Genomic DNA, 17,826 nt, shown 5'->3' with positions numbered 1-17,826 from the left:
TCAACATCTAGAAAAAAAAATACATCTCGAGCAATGATTCAATAATCTATCATTAAATAATAAATCATTTATTAATAAGGAAAAGATAATTTATTATCCTATAATAATCATTCATTCAATGACCTTACTTTTTTTACATCATGTTATAATTTTTGATTTATTGTAACAACTTCTTGTAATGAAATGAAATTTTGTTTGACTTGATAACAATTAAATAGCTCACAATGCAGGAGCAGTCGATACTCCTTTACCAATACTCCAAATATTAATTTATTTTATTTTATTTATTGAAACTCAACATATTTTATAGATTAATTTATTTTGACAACATTTCTTCCGCAGCTTTTAGTATCTTTTTCACGTGTTCGTTTTCCTTTATGAACTGTCTTTCCCATATATTTATCTCCTTATCGACCAGAATGCCGCACAACAACATTTCCAGTCCCCACGGATGGGGCAATGACGTTGCTATTCTTTCCATTACAGTCAACAATATCATTTCGTCCAAACAAATTTTATCTTTTGTTTTATAGTTAAACAAATTCATTAAAGTCTTCATGAAGAACAATGTAATTAATGAAGGAAAACGTAACTGATCGATGAGCACATTAATTAAAACTATTAATGAATCATAACTTAATTCATCGATCAAACTTGTGATCATGAAATATAAATGTATTGATGAATAAGTTTCGATTGGTTCATTAATAATTTTCTCAGCTTTAACGCCATTTAATAATGCATTCGTTATAAAGATAATAAACGCAGAAATTGATCCGTTCGAACTTTGTTTATTAAGTTTAGATGCAATTTCTTTAAACGTAGAAGAATTAACATTAGAAAACTTTAACTCTTTCGTTAATTGTTTTAATGGTTGAATTAATGGATTAAAATCTTTGATTCCTTCGATGTTTAAAAGATTTGGTATTAAACTTATTGAAGGTTTTGGTATATTTTTATTTAATGGATTTGTACTTAATAATAAGTTATGTAATTGAGTGAAATTAAATGGTATAAATGTAATAATTTCTGGTGTGATATATATTATAAATGTAGGGAAATCATGAATTAGAATTAAAAGAAATCGTAAAAATGATTTATAAATGAAATCAAAGACATTTAAGAAATTAGAATCACTTGTGAATACTAATGATGAAATATAATCACAAATTAATAATTTCATTAAATTCCAATTAATCTTTTCATTAATTAATAAATAAATAAAATGTTTCTCTGTGATAAGTTGTATCCATGAAAATGTAAATGTAGGCATTATTAATGGTCGAATTTTATGTAATAAATTTCCATATTTTATTAATAATTCATTATCATTAATACAATGATTTGATATATTGATTAAAATGGAATAATATTTCCGCATATCAAACTTAATAACTAATGAATTACCTTCAATTAATTTAATGATAGTTTGTTCAATATTATCCCAATAATTATGAAACAAATTATAATGTTTTAAATATTGTAAAAAGACATTAACAGTAATTAAATCTTCCGAAAAAAATATACTAATAAATGTATCAATACCATAACTTAATAACTTATTAAAGTTTTGTTGTATTATTTCATCATTAGAATTATTATTAATTAAAAGTTTCCAATTCTTAATGTTATTAATAATTTCTTCTTTAATATCATCAATCGGATCAAATGTAGACATAGTTTGAAGTTTAGATTCAGGACTTAATACTGTTAATGGGATATCCATTTCTGAATGTACTATAATTAATTCATTCATTAATGTTTGTCTTTGTGTTGTATTTGGTTCTAATAAATTCGGTGGTGTTGTAACTACAAATGTTAAAGTCGAAATCATTTCACTGGGTAAAATACTTTTATCTTTACATATAGCTGTGTTTAAGAATTTTATTGCAAATCCAAATAATCGATAATTAAATGGATTCTTATTTAAACTTTCAAAAAATAATTTATCAAGTTGTAACGTAGTAATTAATGAATTCTTGATAAGTTCAATTAATAATTCAACTGATGGTATATTATTATGTAACCAATTAATTACATGACTTTGTGCACGTGTAGGAAATGTTGAAGGGAACATTCGTAATATATATTTTAATAATTCTGAATATATTTCATTGTTTAATACATGTGTAACTTTAGACATATATTTTATGGTTGATTTTAATATTGATAAAAAATCTTCAAATGTATTACCAATATTAGGACAAGTTTGTAATAACATATTAGTGCCTGAATATTCTTGATAACTTTCTTTTAAGTTTTCTTGTTGAATTTCATTAGCAATTATTTTCGATAAATTCCGTAAATATCGTTCGAAATCTTCATTAGTTTTTATTGATTTATCTGAATATATTTCAGAATGTGTAATTTGTGTTGGTGATAAAAGTATTTCATTTAATTCTTGAAATATATTTTGATGTTCAATGGAATAACCTTGTTCTGTAGGTGATAATATTTGTGGTAATAATATTTGTGAATGTTGTTTTAATAATTCATGATAATGTGAATTTAAAGTTTTCTTTTCTTCATAATCATCAATTTTTTGTTGAACTATTTTTTGTGCTATTAATGATATTATATCTTGTAAGAATTGGATTATCCAATTATTATTTAACATTAATGTTTGATTAATCCATTCTATATCAGATTGTGTAAATTCTTTTATGATATTACTTAATAAATGTCGATTTAATCGTTGTGATACTGTAGATAATAATAAACCTGACGCTAATTGTTTAGATAATATTGAAGCTGATTCTTGCATTAATTTAATGTTATTACTATAAACAAAATCATTTGTAATTAATTCAAATGTTGTTGACGCTGCAACTTTAGCATTATTAGAAATATCATTTTTACAAAATAAATAAATTGCTTTAGCTAATAAATTCCGTAATTTATCTTTTAATTCATTTTGTGATTCTTTTAAGGGCTTTGAAATTATAATATTTTGTGTTGAATATGTTAATATCGTAGTTTCATCTAATTGTATAAATCGATTAAAATCTGTTGATGAAACAGAATAATTTAATGGACAAGGTTTAACTATAAAATCATTATTATTATCTTTAACATAAGGTATTAATTCGACTGTAATTAATTGATTAGGATTAATTTTAAAATATGTGAAAATTGTTGTGATTTGATTCTTAATATAAATCTTTAATAATGATACTGAATGAATAGATGCTAAAATTTGTAATATACTTGAAATATATGGATTAGGTGGAAATAAATATGGAGTTGTACAACATAATATTGATCGGACAAATGATATTACTCCTAATAATTTACCTTGTGAAAATGAATGTAATAATAAATGTTTTATATCTAAAAATCGACCTGGAATATATTGATTTCGACCTAATGTTAATTTACCAATTAAACTTCCTAATATTATTAATCTTCTTCGTATAAAATTTCCTTCAAATACTACAAACTTTGGATTAGAAATTAGTTGTATCGATTCAAAGATTGATGCTTCAATGATAACTTTAATTAAAGGTTTAGTTAAATGTGGTATAATAATTTTTAGAAGTTTAGGATGATCTTGAATCGTTGTTACTATATGTAATGCTATCCAATCTATATAAGGTTCTAAAGTTTCAAAATTGGATTCTAAAATAGTTGGATCTTTAATAATAGTTTGTGCATATTTACATATTCGTGGTGGTGGTGATTGTAATTCTTCAAATCGTTTTAAGGTTGGATGAATAGTTAATGATGATATTTGTGTAACTTGTACTGTAGATGATAATTTCGAACATAAAATTTTTAATTTTTCATATAATTTAGTTTGCGTTGTTTTAAATAATGGCGTTTTCATTAATGAAAATGCATATTGTGGTAATACTTTTAATTTTTGATAACAAATGATTAATGATTTTGTAGAAAATAATATTTCATTTGATGATGAATTTAATTGAAATGATTTTATAAAGAATGAAAATATATATTTAAGTTGTTTCTCATTAAATAAATTCTCATTTATCATTGTACCAATTAATTCGCCAAGTTTCTCAACTATTTTTTGAGTATGTTTATCTAAAAACTTTAATTCTAATAATAAATAATGTTCCATTGATTGAAATAATACTAAATTATTAATTTGGTTTTGATGAAATAATAAAACAAATTTCGATAAACTAATTTTATCTTCGAAATATTGTGAAAAATATTCCGATGCAACTTTTTTGATTTTCGGTGTTTTAACTGATGGTAAAGAAGAATTAAATGAAAATTGTTTTATATTTATAATAGAACTATCACAAATAGAATATAATGTACTTATTAATAATTTAATTTCATTTGGATAAGTTGAAAATTGATTCCAAAAATATTCAAACATTGAATTTAATATATTTGATAATATCGAAGCAGAATATATCGAATCTAAAACAATTGATTTAACATATTTAAATATATTATTAATTATATCTTGTGAATATTTCTTTAATAATTTATCTAAAAATTCATCAATTTTAATCATATTTTTAAATGATGCATTAAAACCAATTTGAATTATTAAATCAATTTCTCCATTATCTAATAAATCATCTAAATGATTACCAACTAATTCAAGTATAACATTACGTTTCGTTGGGTTTTTAGAATAATAATTTTGGAATAACCAATGACAAAACTTCGGACTTAAATCCCATAAATTTTGTATTACTTTTGGAGCTTGTGATGTATGTAATATATTAGTTAAAAAACTCATTGATGATTCTAAAAGTATTTTATATTTTTGTTGATTATAAATTTGCCCAAAACTAATTAATATACTTATCGAATAATTATCTGACGCTCGATTAAATAAATATGTAACTTCTGTTAAATATGTTTCCGATAAATTTAATAAGCGCTCAACAAAGTTTAAACATAACCAACATGAATTTAATGTTTCTGATGGTTCATAATCGCCTAATTTAGCAAATGTTAAATCATTCCAATTTAAATATGTTAATTTGTTTTGTGATATATATATTAAATAATATATTTGTAATTTTTGGTTCTTCCAATCAGTTAAAAATGTCTTAACAGAAATACTTTTATCATTTTGTAATGAATTTAATATGTTTAATATAAAGCCACAATCATCTGGTTCATTAATGTCTATTTCTTCTTGATCAAGTGACTCTATAACTTGATAAAAATCAATTTTAAGTTGATTAAATGTACTACGAAAAACATCAATGATTCGATTCCGTTGTGTATCTTCAAGTTTCTTCCCAAAATAATCTTTAAAACAACATTGACTGGATGATATCGCTGTAATAAATGAGGCCGCATGACGCGCATTGAAATTTGGGAAAAAGTCAAAAAGACGTTTAAGCCGTTGTTGTGATGTTAGTGTCAAAGAATCGCTTTCGAGCACGATGTCATAAAGCGATGGCGTTTTTAAAGATGGCAATGTAGTGGATATAATACTAGATTTTTGATTATGAATGTATGAAGAAATGGCTTTAAGTTTATCATCAGGATTATTATTATCTAATTGAAGTGTGGAAATTTCATCAAGAATACTGGGCTTAATTAACGACAAAACCTCGGGAGTAACATTTGGTAAAAGCTTTTGTGATAGAAATCGTTTGGCAATGAGTGATGTTTTGGAAAAGAAGGCAAAGGTAGTAAGAATAATACCTGTGGATAAAGAAACACTGGTAAGTATACCTATGGGAAGGTTTTTTAATGAATTAAAAAATTCTATCATCTTTGAGCGAAACAAAAATGATTCTTGGAATTCGGTAACAATTGACATAAGATAAAAATCCATGGATTTTCGTTTGCCTTCTGGTAATTCTTTGTCCTGTAGGGTGGAAAATATTATTGACATAATTTGTGGTAATGATTGAAATTTAGATAATTGTAGAAGATCAATCATATAGTCGGCAATTTTTTGTTGATCGTTACTATTACTGTTAATGAGTTTATCCAGAATGGAAACCTCAATATAACTTGCAGATGGGGTTGGGCTCATTTTCGAAATTTTCATTTTTAATGTTGTCACTTTTATTTTTCATATCAAATGTCATCCATTTGCCAAACCAAAAAAATGACATTTTCATAAGGACGAACCAAAGTTTTGAATAGCTATTAATCGTTAAAAAACGTTAAATTTAGTTACATGACATTTTTTATAGTGGTATTAGTAATAGATCAATACAACTATAAATGATCTAATAGACTTTCTTCCCATTAAGCCAATAAATAGCACTCATTTCGATTTGATTAGTTATTATAAGTACAAACATAGCATGATAATAAGGTCTGATGTCAGTTTTTTCGCTTTTAATTGAAAATTCTTTTATTGTTACATAGAAACCATGATTTTGATAACGATTTTAACAGTTAACTTCACAAACCATTTTTTGATTTCACTTTTGTGTTTCATGTTTATTTATTATAAACCAGATCTGATTAAAATTGTTTATTTTATCCTTAAATCTTATTTATTAATTTTTCTTCTTAATATCTTCAGCAAATCGATTTGCTTCCTGAAAATGCCTATGTATATTATAATATTTTATTAGATATCATAAGCAATTCTTATTTAATGGTTCTGTTGTTTCAAAAAAATTAAACTTGCTTATTTTATACAAATGAGCAATCTCTTTTCTTGTACCAGAACCCAGAAGCCGCTATCGCCTGATACTGTAAATTGTTTAATATAATCAGAATTGTGAATTTACCATTGTTGCAATTGGAGTACATCAGATTATCACTTGAATATTTAATAATTGTATTATTGCCAATAATTTGTTTGCCATGGAAACAATAATTCACCCAAATTTAACAATTAATTCATGTTCCTTGCTATTCTGGGAAATTGTGCGTATTATCACATAATGTTACTTCCATCTTAACACCTGAGCCATTATCCACAATTATGCCTTTTGATGAACCATTTTTGAGCGTTTTGAGTTAATGAGGATATAGAAGTATACTTCCTAGAATCAGCATTTAACATGTGACTTTGGTTCTTATAGATTTGATGAAGGATTGGATTGAGCTGGAAATTAAAGGCTAATGCACATGTTCAACATAACTTTTTTCCTTGTGATTCACCTACATTATATGATGGAACTGGAACAACGAATATCACTAAGAATACATTTATTAGCAAAATGATTGAGTTGTGAAGAAAGTAACCAGGATTATAAAATTTTCTGTCAAAGAGTTTAATTTGCAATCGTTGAGGCTTTGTTCAACATAATATTTAATTGTGAACAACTTGAAAGATTGGATCTTTAATAAAGAAATGTACTTAATTATTTACATTAACCATGTAGCCCTTTTAAAATGAATTAATTAATATCAGAATTTTTTCCAAACAAAACAGACAAAATCAAAAAAATAAAATAATAATATGATGTGCTAAATGCCAAACCATTGAATAGCATGAAGATGTAAAAAACATTTTTTCATCACTTAATCAGCAAATTTATTCAAACAATTAAGTAATATATTTTAATTTAATTAATGTACTGAACATTTAATGAAACTTTCAAACATTATTTTTTATATTTAAAGAACTTTTCCTAAAACTATTATAAAAACATATAACAATTTAGAAAATTATAAAAATATAAAAATAAATTATGTTTAGATCACTAATGAAACCAGGAAATAAATCAACGCTGAAACAGAAATAACTGTCGCAGGCCTTCCATACGTGTTCCAATAGTAATATCTGTTTAAATTTGTCGCGTCAGATGCAAACATGCTCGCGCCTTGCCCAAGTTTCTCTGAAAGATCTCCGATGTCACTAAGCATTTCTTCACGAATAAGTGCTGTCTTAACATTGTTCGCCATAGCCGTTTGAACATCATTGAGTTCACTTTGAAGTTTACCCATTGATGCGTCAGCTGAGATTTTAAGATGTTGTGCTCGTAAAGCATCAAGTGTTGTATGAAATTCCATAAAAACATACTCACGTTCTGCTGCTGAAACAGATTCACCATATTCATTATTAAAGCTTGCGTTAACGTCATCAAGCATTTGAAAAGCTGTAGAAGGTGGGAAATTAGGATCTGTAACACAGGATGAGAAAAATTCTCCATAAACAGAAATATAAATCGTTCCATTGGTCATTTTAAAACTGTTTTTCGGTGGTGAGTTTTGGTTAATTTGTGAATAAAATCGTTTAGCTTCAGTTTTAAGCGATGAAGCATTTGAGTCATCGTCCATTGTTGATGTTAAGATGAGGGAATCACTTAGTCTAACAACATGAATGAAGTAAATTGGCATTTGAAAATCGAACAAAGATAGTCATTTTATTTTGCGTTTATTTGACCAAAACTGACAGGAGGACGTTAAATACTTTCATTTTATTAAAAAAAAAACTAAATTTATATAAAAGAAACTTGAGCAAGAAAATTAAGAACTTCAAAGTTCCGGTCTCAAAAGAGTTTGGACTCAGAAAACAATTAAAAAAAAATATCAAATTTTTCAATATCAACAAAGAAAAAAAAAAAAATAGGAAATTGAGAATATGAAGCCAAACGTAGGTGTGAGTGTGAATTTTAAATTCAAAATTTTGAGTGTAAATCAAAAATAAAAGATTATCTTAATTTTTTCAAAATATTGCATTTAACCATTAATTTCAAGAAACCTTTGCATTAATAATGGATTTCTATGAAATGGTTCTTCGCTTTGGTAATTGTTGCAAGTGTATGTAAAAATATTTTTTATTGAAAATTGAAGGTTAAAATCTACTTCTATTAAAAAGTTGAATTTTTTTCTTTGAGTTTTCAGAAAGCGTGAAAAGTGGTGAAATATTGAATTGTACGCAAAATTGAATCCGGTAGATAGGCTTTGATAAACGACGATAGCCATTTCAGTATCTTCGATAGGAATTGATAGCGCTTTTTTGGTCGCCTGCAATCATTTCACTTTGGAAAAAACATTCCTATGGGACGTTTTACACTTCCACGTGATCTTTATCATGGCAAAGGTGCACTTGCTAACTTAAAGAACCTTAAAGGTAAGCGTGCAATTGTTGTTACAGGCGGCCACTCGATGCAAAAGTTTGGTTTTCTTCAAAAGACCATTAATTATCTTAAAGAAGCAGGTATGGAAGTCGAAACCTTTGAAGGGGTTGAAGCAGATCCATCAGTTGAAACAGTTATGCGTGGAGCAGAAGCGATGCGCAAGTTCAATCCAGATTGGATCGTAGCTATTGGTGGTGGTTCACCAATTGATGCAGCCAAAGCCATGTGGGCATTTTATGAATATCCAGAGACCACCTTTGAGTCACTTATTCAACCTTTCAACTTCCCCGAACTTCGTACTAAAGCGAAGTTCTGTGCTATTCCATCCACATCTGGCACAGCCACTGAAGTTACAGCCTTTGCTGTTATCACAGATTATCATAAAGGCATTAAGTATCCACTTGCAGATTTCAACATCACACCCGATGTTGCCATTGTTGATCCTGAACTTGCCGAGACGATGCCCAAGAAACTCACAGCACACACAGGTATGGATGCACTTACACATGCCATTGAAGCATATGTCTCAACACTTCATTGCAATTACACAGATGGTCTTGCACTTCATGCCATCAAACTTATTCATGAAAATCTTATTAAGTCATTTAATGGTGACATGAATTGCCGTGCGACGATGCATGATGCGCAATGCCTTGCCGGTATGGCATTCTCTAATGCACTTCTTGGTATTGTTCATTCTATGGCACATAAAACAGGTGCAGCATACAGCGGCGGTCACATTATCCACGGGTGCGCTAACGCTATGTATCTTCCTAAAGTTATCAAATACAACTCTAAGAACGCAGAAGCCGCAGAACGTTATGCCGAAATTGCGCGCTTCATTCATCTTCCAGGCTCAACCACAGAAGAACTTGTCGACTCACTTATCAAAGAAATTCGCCAAATGAATGTCGAACTCGAAATTCCTACGTGCATCAAAGAATACGAAGGCGGAATCATTGACGAGAAGGAATTTCTTGATAAACTTTCAGCAGTTGCAACTAACGCAATCGGTGATGCATGCACAGGCTCTAACCCACGCCAACCAACACAAGAAGAAATGGAGAAATTACTTCTCGCAGTTTTCTATGATCGCGAAATAGATTTCTAAAGAAACAAAAATTTTTCATTTTCTTTATTTATTTATTTATTTATTTATTCATTTATTTTTATATTTTAACAAATTCATTACTTTCATTAAAATCTGCTGCAAATGGATCTTCGTCAACATTCGCTACGTTTAAACCAGCCGAAAATTTGTTCGTTGTTTCACCAAATTCTTTGACTTCTTCGGCTTCTTCGATGTTTACACTGTTTGTTCGCTTACGTATTTTGATTCGAATTAACAAAATAACCAACAAAATAACAATAACAACAGCCAAAGCAACACAAACACCAATGATAATTCCATTTTTGTTGTTTTGCTTTTCATAATTTTGATATATCAGTGTATAAAATCCATAATAATAAGTTTCATAAAAAGAGAATTGAACCACAATGTATGAATAGTAAATAAATGATGTGTCAATATAAGTATATTCATCTTCAGATATGGAAAGTAAAGGACTGAATGTAACAAATCTGCTTAAAGAAATTGTTTCTGTTTCAATTAAACGTTGTGTCAATGTAAAAGAATGCGACAAAGTTACATCAGAAGGTAATGAACTGTATACATTACTTGTGTGATAATGTGTATCAGAGAAATAATGTGAAATTGTTTGATCATTTGTATTTGAGTAATAATACGTATCTGGTTGCACACTTGTCTGTGTATAATTAGGAAGACATTCATCAATGGTTTCACCTTTGACAACATCCAATTCTGCAAATCTTGAACTGTCATATGTTTCATTTGTCATAACAATTTTCACTGGAGAATTATAAAAGATATTTGATGTAAATGATGGCTGCGAATTACCATAATAATATACACATCTGAGATTGGGACAGTTGTTAAATGCAAAACATATAATCTGCTCAACATCACTTTCGATGATTACCGTTTCCAAACTTGTGCATTTAAGAAATGCTTCTCTTCCAATATAAGATACATAAATTGGTATTTTGATTTCTTTCAATGAAATACATTCTTCAAATACATTGTAATTAATTGTTTCTAATTTTTCTGGGAGTATTATATTTTCTAATGATTTACATTGAAAAAATGCATAATAGTCAATATAAGTAATTGAATTTGGCAATATGATATTAGTTAATGAAATACAATTCTGAAATGTCATATAATAAATCCGAGTAACCAAACTTGAAATTGTTACATTAATTAATGACAAACATGAGTTAAATGCACCACCTGATATTGATGTTGTTGAATTTGGTATTGTGATATGTTTTATTGAACTGGTTGAAAATCCTTTGATTGCTGTTATATTATCATTAATAATAACTGTATCCAAATTTTGGCTTGAAGAAAATGCATAACTTTCAATTGTTTGAACTGAATTTGGTATTATATATATTTTATTTGGATTTGCTGCTGGATAATATATAATTTTTGTGATTTCTTTATCATAAAGAATTCCATCGTTTTCAAAATTAGCATAATTTGGATTATCATTAGATACATTGATGAATTGAAGACTTTTACATTGTGAAAATACAGATGTGGTGCTAATAGAAGTAAGTGAAGAAGAAATTACAAAATATTTTAATGCAGTGCCATAAAATGTATATGGGTTAATCGTGTTTAAATTTGCTTCAATTGTAATAATTTCAAGAGAAGAACATTCATAAAATGCATATGAGCCAATTGATGTAACTGTATTCGGAATTATTATATGGGGTGGCCGATAAGTAACCGGAATTTTGATGTGTGTTGAATTTCGAAAAAAGTATATAAATAAAAAATTATTGTTTATTGAATGTAGTTACCATTATTAGCGACACAGGCTTCAAGTCGACGTATCCATTCAAAAAACAAAGATTTATAAAAATCTTCACTTTTTGAGGCGAAAAATTCTTTAATGGCTTCTGTTAGATCATCTTCTGTTTCAAATTCATTTCCAGCAAAAGAATTCTTCATAGTTCCGAACAGGCCAAAATCGCATATAGCTAGATCGGGTGAATATGGGGGATGAGACAGAATAATGAGGCCCGAATGTCTGAGATGCTCCTTAACGGTCTTCGCCGAATGACAGGGTGCATTATCGTAGTGCACCAGGAGCTTGTGTTTCATATTTCTTGATTTCTTCATAAGTTCAGAACCTTCGATATTCATTAAAATGTTATTTATAAAATAATTGGCGTCAATTTTAACGTGTGTTGGTTTGACGTCAATTAATTGTACCCCCTTTCCATTGACAAAAATTGTAAACATCGTCTTTTTTGAAAAATGGGTTTCTTCAACCCTTTCTTCTAGATCATCTACATTTCACTCGTGGAATTTAAAATAGAAAAAACAATAAGCAAAATTTATTCATTCAAGAATCTAAACAATGGGTTACTGAACAGTGAGTTAACGTTTTCAACGAAGCTCATTGCAGCTCTTTTAGTCTTCTCAGTGCTTCCTGCGACATGACTCGAAAGTGCTCCAATTGTTTCTGCGCTTGTGATGACCAATTTGGCATTCTTTGGCATCATTTGTCTTGTCATATTCAAGAATGGATGTGCGTCTTTCATTGCTTTCACTGCGTTTTTCTTCTTTATTCCAAATTCTTTTGCGGAATTTATCACTTCGCTTTCAGAATTCATTAATATTCCAGCGCAAAGTTTACCTAAATTAGATATGCAATGTTTGTCTTCTAGTTCTGTGAGCGAAGAGAACTGAGCAAGTGATATTTTGTTGTTTTCTTTCCGAATATTACTAAATGATAGATCTGGAAGAATTGTATTAAATCTTCGAGCTAAATTTGTCGTGAAGAGAATTAGATTTGAAGTAATTGAGGTACTAGTTTTCTGTAATTTGTTATGATACTGTACATCAGTTACCATGACATGTTTTGATACATAATCAGGTAATGGTGCTGGTATATATAAATGAGGAGATGCTCTCCGTGCTTGAGTGAAAAGTCTTGAGCCTTTAAGACTCATATTAACACCGAGCTTAGAGAGAAGCTGAGAGCGCGCTTTGGCTTCCTTCTCGACGGTTACATCAAGACGATCAATAAGAGCGTCAAAAAGTGACATTTCAGGGCGGAAGAAGCTGAATGGGGAAAGTGCGGTTCTAATGACTTTAAATGGGAACAAGTCGAACCTACGCATTCGAGCTACCTTTTCAGGAATAATTGAAATGGTAACTGGACCAATTCCAGGAAGATTTACATCATACATTGAAAAAGGTCCAGAAACTTCTGTTGGCTCCTTAGGAAAATCGGGAATTTCAAGATTAAGTTCCTTTGAAATAAGCTTCTTGGCATTATCTGAGGAAATAGTTCTGATATCAGATACGTTTGTTTTTTTGAATGGCTTTTGCTTGAGTAAAGTTGAATAGTTAAAATTAAGACGTGCAAAAGAACTTGCTATATTAAACATATCTTCGTAGACTCCTCCATTTCGCTTTAATGCAAGCATTATTCTTTTGAATGCTCGTGTTTTGGATGAATTAGATGAAAACATTTTGGTGTTAGGCATTATTGCTGAGACTAAACGTGATAAAGCATAATCCATTAAAGATGTTGTTGAACTGTTCATTAATCTATGAAAATGAACAAAGGAGGCAGCTGCTTGTCTTATGGCAAATCTAGAGTTTGGCTCTGAAACTAAGTATAACAGGAATGAATTGTTTGCTGTATGCCAAATTGCATCAAAAAATGAGGAATTTGTCTTATTAAAGACGTCTGTATTAAACATTATGAAATCTGCACCAACCTTAAAGAGAAAAGAGCGAGCATTAAACCAATGATATCTTTGATAACAATACCTATTACATGACATATTTTTTGATTGAGTGCCGATTAAAATATGTTCAATTTTTTGAATTCAAAAAGTTACAAATTGTTGGGGGCTGAGAAATGACATTTACTCTCTATGTTAAGCCTGTCTCACACATAAGTCAATTCTTTATCCGCGACTTATTCTCTCAATATGGAGAGGTTGTTGACATTCACATTCCTCGTGACCATAAAACAAAGAAGAGATTAAATTTTGCATATATCAAATACAATGATATACACGCAGCTGAACGAGCTGTAAAAGACTTAGATGAGAAGGTAATAAATAACCGCAAGATGGAAGTCCAGTGGGCAACCGAAAAAGAAAAGACACCAGAAGAAATGATTGAAAAAAGAAAAAGATATGAAGCAGAACGTGAAGAGAGATTAGCCTCACTTCCACCAATGACTGATGAAGTTAGAAGAAAGCTACTAAAGCGAAAAAAGGCAGAAGGTCCAATATATAATCGATATTTCACGGCCGTTGATTACCCACCTGGCATTGGTGAGGAATTCACTCCTATATATCAAAGAGGACTTCCTCCAGTTGGTCAGAGGCGTCAATTTTTCTCATGGGTTTATGTTCCTCCTGATCAAGTTTTGGAAATCCTTAAGAATCATAAAAAGAGGCTTGAGGAGGTCGCAAAGTAAAGTAAATAATATCTGGATAAATGAATGCAAGTAAAATAAAACAACCCACATTAAAAACAAACGTTTATTTTATCAGTCACTTTTTATGACCACAAATGAGCCAAGAAATTCTCACTTCTGAAGATGAAATTCCAGTTCTAAGACCAATAAAAACAACACCATACCTTACAAAATATGAAAAAGCTAGGGTGATTGGCTCAAGAGCTATTCAGATTTCAATGGGTGCCCCAATACATGTTGATGCAGAAGGTGAAAGCGATCCACTTGTAATCGCCGAAAAAGAGCTTGTTATGTCTAGATGTCCGCTTATTATTCGGAGATATCTACCAAATAATCGCTACGAAGATGTTGATGTTCGAACTTTAATTATTTCATAAATAGAATACGTTTTAAAAGAGTTTTCATTGTATTTGGTTGGCAAATTAAATGTATATCGTATAAAATTAAAATACAAAAAAATATGATTAAGAATTATAGTATAATTATTTCACAAGAAATGGTTAGTTTCTTTTCTTGTATGCTTTTGTTGAAATAAGATATTAGTTCTCCTATCGATATTTTTTTCCATGAATTAATTACATATTAACAAATGTAATGATTTGGATCAAAAAAAAATTAAAATAAAAATAAAATACATCTGTCAAATGTCATTTCTGTGATTTATGGTGTTGCAAATTTCTCCTTATAAAAAGCAAATCTTCTTTCAGAAGTGGCTAATCCATAGAAACCGTTAAAATGCTTCGAATCAGAGAACCCACAGGACACATTCACTATATTCAAACATATGAGGGTGAAACAATTGCGGACATTCGAGAATTTTTATGTGAACACTATAACTTCCCAAAAGACCAAATACGAATATCACACAACAATCAAATCTTAAGCAATGATTATGTTTTTAAATTTGAAAATAAAGAAAGCATATTTGAATTATTCTGCTGGTATCCATCATCTGCAGCAGTGTTTGAAAAAAAATCATCAGAGAAAAAAGAAATCAATTTGTGGAAATTTGATAAATCTTCTTCCAAAGATGAACGAGAACCATGCCCCAGAAGAATTCAAAAGAAGTCTCAAAATGTTTCTACGATTAAATACAAAAAAGTTAATGTTCATCATGTGTCTGTCCAAAAATCGTCTTCAAATTCAAAACAAAAAACTTAATTGTTTTCAAATGATACGTTTACAACCAAAGCTATATTCCTAATACAATTTTGCAAAATTTCATAAAAATAATTTAAACATTTGGTAATGATCCAAATTGTTAAATTAAAATTGACACACATGCTCCTATTTGCAAATAGATTTTAAATTTTTGCTTTGATGTTTTCTCGAAGTAAATTCAACATTGGGATACCTATAGTAAATTGATTCGTAAATGATCGTTTCATTCAAAAATTGACTGAAAAATCACTTCACATCTCCATGAACTTCATAAATAATTGTTATTAATCTGGAAAAAACTTCCACAATAATTTTCATGCAATATGTTAAATAAAATAATATTTTGTAACATAAATTCTTTATTCAGTTTCAAAAAATTCGAATTTCTTTTTTGTGCTTTCTCTTTCTTTTACTTCCTCATTTACTTCTATTTTTGCGTTTTCATAAATCCAGTATGCAACCATTCCGATTTTTCTTGGATCAATCTTTTCGATTTCTGATGGGAACACAGACATGACTGCTGTTATATTTACTTCTTTAATTTGCGATAACTTTGGGAATAATAATAATAAAGACGCCGCGCCATAGTAAATTAACCAATGTTTCGGGTCAGGTGCGCAATTAAATTGCGTCCATATTCCCCATATATCGGGGAACGTTCTTTTATATAATAAAATAAAATCAGAATATATCCAAATTAAATTTTCCAAAACATATTTTTTCAGCCATAGGGCAACGATAGGTGACACTTTTGAAATAACATCAATGACAATTTTTGCCATTTCAGAACATTTGGCGGTTACATTCTCGAGGATCTCTTGGTGACCAATGTTTTCAACCATGGAAACAAAACACCAAAAGATACTAGACATTGTAGACTTGTCAACTTCAATCCTTTCACCATTAGCATCAACTGGAAATCCTTTCTCATTCCAATTTGGATAATGAGTTAACACAATAGGAACAAACAAGTCATTCATGCCTTGAAGATAGCTAATATCCATACGGTATAAGCAGTATAGTTGAAGTACTTTTTTGAGGATTTGTAAACCAATACTATCAGACTCTGCAAAAGCTGGAAGTACACGATCAGTACGATTTACATCGTTTACAATGACCTTAAATGACACTACCAACTTTTTGTTGTGTGAGAGTTGTAAATCACTAATGCATTCTAATTGAGATTCAAGTCTGTCATATATGGCTTGATGAGTTTGATCAATAGATTTCCTCTCAGCTGTAGTGCTATCAAGAGGATATACATTGAAAATAAATGGAAGGAGTTGCAAGAGAACATCGGAATCACATCCAGCAAAGAATAAACGTTTTCTGAATAATTCGGAATTTTGAATTTTACCGTCTGCATCAAAGAGAGATGGTAAATCGGAGCTTGTAACTGGGGTGTAGTGAGGAAGGCCTTCAATAAAAGTATCTATTTTTTGGAGCACAAGATAATGAATTGATTGGGAAGCAATTCCAAAGGGGAAATTTATATCAGATGGAATTAAATCATCATCGTTCATTTCTTTGATGAGGTTATAAGAATAGTTGGTGATTGAATTCCAATAATCTGCTAAACTTGTTATTTTGGAATCAATGGTATACTCTAGAAATGGAACTGATGATATTGAATTCCCATGATAGTTTTGGTAGAATGTAAATTCATAATTTGTGGTATCATCATGGTGTAAAACTGCAATTCCATTTGATAATAATTGTTGGATTAAAGATGATATTGCAAAGCCATTAGAGTCTTTTGGAAGGAAAAACTGACGAACAAAAACATATGAATCATTTTCAATGGATAATATTAAATCATTATCTTTTTCTTTCAAAGAAAATATCCTTATTTTTGCACAATCAAATTTAAAAGGTAATCCTTCATCCCATTTCTCTTCTCTTTCTATTTTAGTTTGATCAAAATGCTTTGCTGGGTTTTCCTCAATTGGATACCAGCCAATAAAAAAAGATTCACCTTCTTTGGTAAGGAATAATGTTCCATCAACCATTACTTTCTCTTCGCTTTTTTGTTCTAAAACGTGTTCTATCATTTGGAGTGTTTCATTTTTTTTCATTGTCAAAATGTATTTTTGAAGACGTTTGCTATCTAAATAAAAGTGACAAATTGAAGAAAC

General features: G+C 29.3%; 6 protein-coding genes across 6 annotated transcripts; 3 read left to right on the top strand and 3 right to left on the bottom strand.

The window, feature by feature from the left end:
* Positions 1-7,605: 7,605 nt before the first annotated feature.
* Positions 7,606-8,250, bottom strand: GO595_004300 (Synaptobrevin family protein; the record flags this gene model as incomplete). Its single annotated transcript, XM_067917417.1, has 1 exon — positions 7,606-8,250. One exon carries the CDS (start codon positions 8,248-8,250, stop codon positions 7,606-7,608), a length of 645 nt encoding a protein of 214 aa, XP_067775424.1.
* Positions 8,251-8,913: 663 nt separating this feature from the next.
* On the top strand, positions 8,914-10,104 carry GO595_004299 (iron-containing alcohol dehydrogenase; the record flags this gene model as incomplete). The annotated part of the gene is made up of 1 exon (XM_067917416.1): positions 8,914-10,104. The coding sequence occupies one exon, from the start codon at positions 8,914-8,916 to the stop codon at positions 10,102-10,104; it is 1,191 nt and encodes a 396-aa protein (XP_067775423.1).
* A 2,318-nt stretch (positions 10,105-12,422) lies between these two features.
* Positions 12,423-13,883, bottom strand: GO595_004298 (uncharacterized protein; the record flags this gene model as incomplete). The annotated part of the gene is made up of 1 exon (XM_067917415.1): positions 12,423-13,883. One exon carries the CDS (start codon positions 13,881-13,883, stop codon positions 12,423-12,425), a length of 1,461 nt encoding a protein of 486 aa, XP_067775422.1.
* Positions 13,884-13,960: 77 nt separating this feature from the next.
* On the top strand, positions 13,961-14,530 carry GO595_004297 (serine/arginine-rich splicing factor 10-like; the record flags this gene model as incomplete). Its single annotated transcript, XM_067917414.1, has 1 exon — positions 13,961-14,530. The coding sequence occupies one exon, from the start codon at positions 13,961-13,963 to the stop codon at positions 14,528-14,530; it is 570 nt and encodes a 189-aa protein (XP_067775421.1).
* Positions 14,531-14,625: 95 nt separating this feature from the next.
* On the top strand, positions 14,626-14,907 carry GO595_004296 (DNA-directed RNA polymerases II, IV and V subunit 6A; the record flags this gene model as incomplete). The annotated part of the gene is made up of 1 exon (XM_067917413.1): positions 14,626-14,907. One exon carries the CDS (start codon positions 14,626-14,628, stop codon positions 14,905-14,907), a length of 282 nt encoding a protein of 93 aa, XP_067775420.1.
* A 1,143-nt stretch (positions 14,908-16,050) lies between these two features.
* On the bottom strand, positions 16,051-17,766 carry GO595_004295 (TBC1 domain family member 15-like; the record flags this gene model as incomplete). Its single annotated transcript, XM_067917410.1, has 1 exon — positions 16,051-17,766. The coding sequence occupies one exon, from the start codon at positions 17,764-17,766 to the stop codon at positions 16,051-16,053; it is 1,716 nt and encodes a 571-aa protein (XP_067775419.1).
* Positions 17,767-17,826: the final 60 nt, after the last annotated feature.

Source organism: Histomonas meleagridis, assembly GCF_020186115.1.
Source record: "Histomonas meleagridis strain 2922-C6/04-10x chromosome Unknown contig_26, whole genome shotgun sequence".
NCBI classification, from domain to species: domain Eukaryota; phylum Parabasalia; order Tritrichomonadida; family Dientamoebidae; genus Histomonas; species Histomonas meleagridis.
The sequence above is the reverse complement of the archived record's forward strand: the minus strand, read 5'-3'. Positions and strand labels throughout refer to the sequence as shown.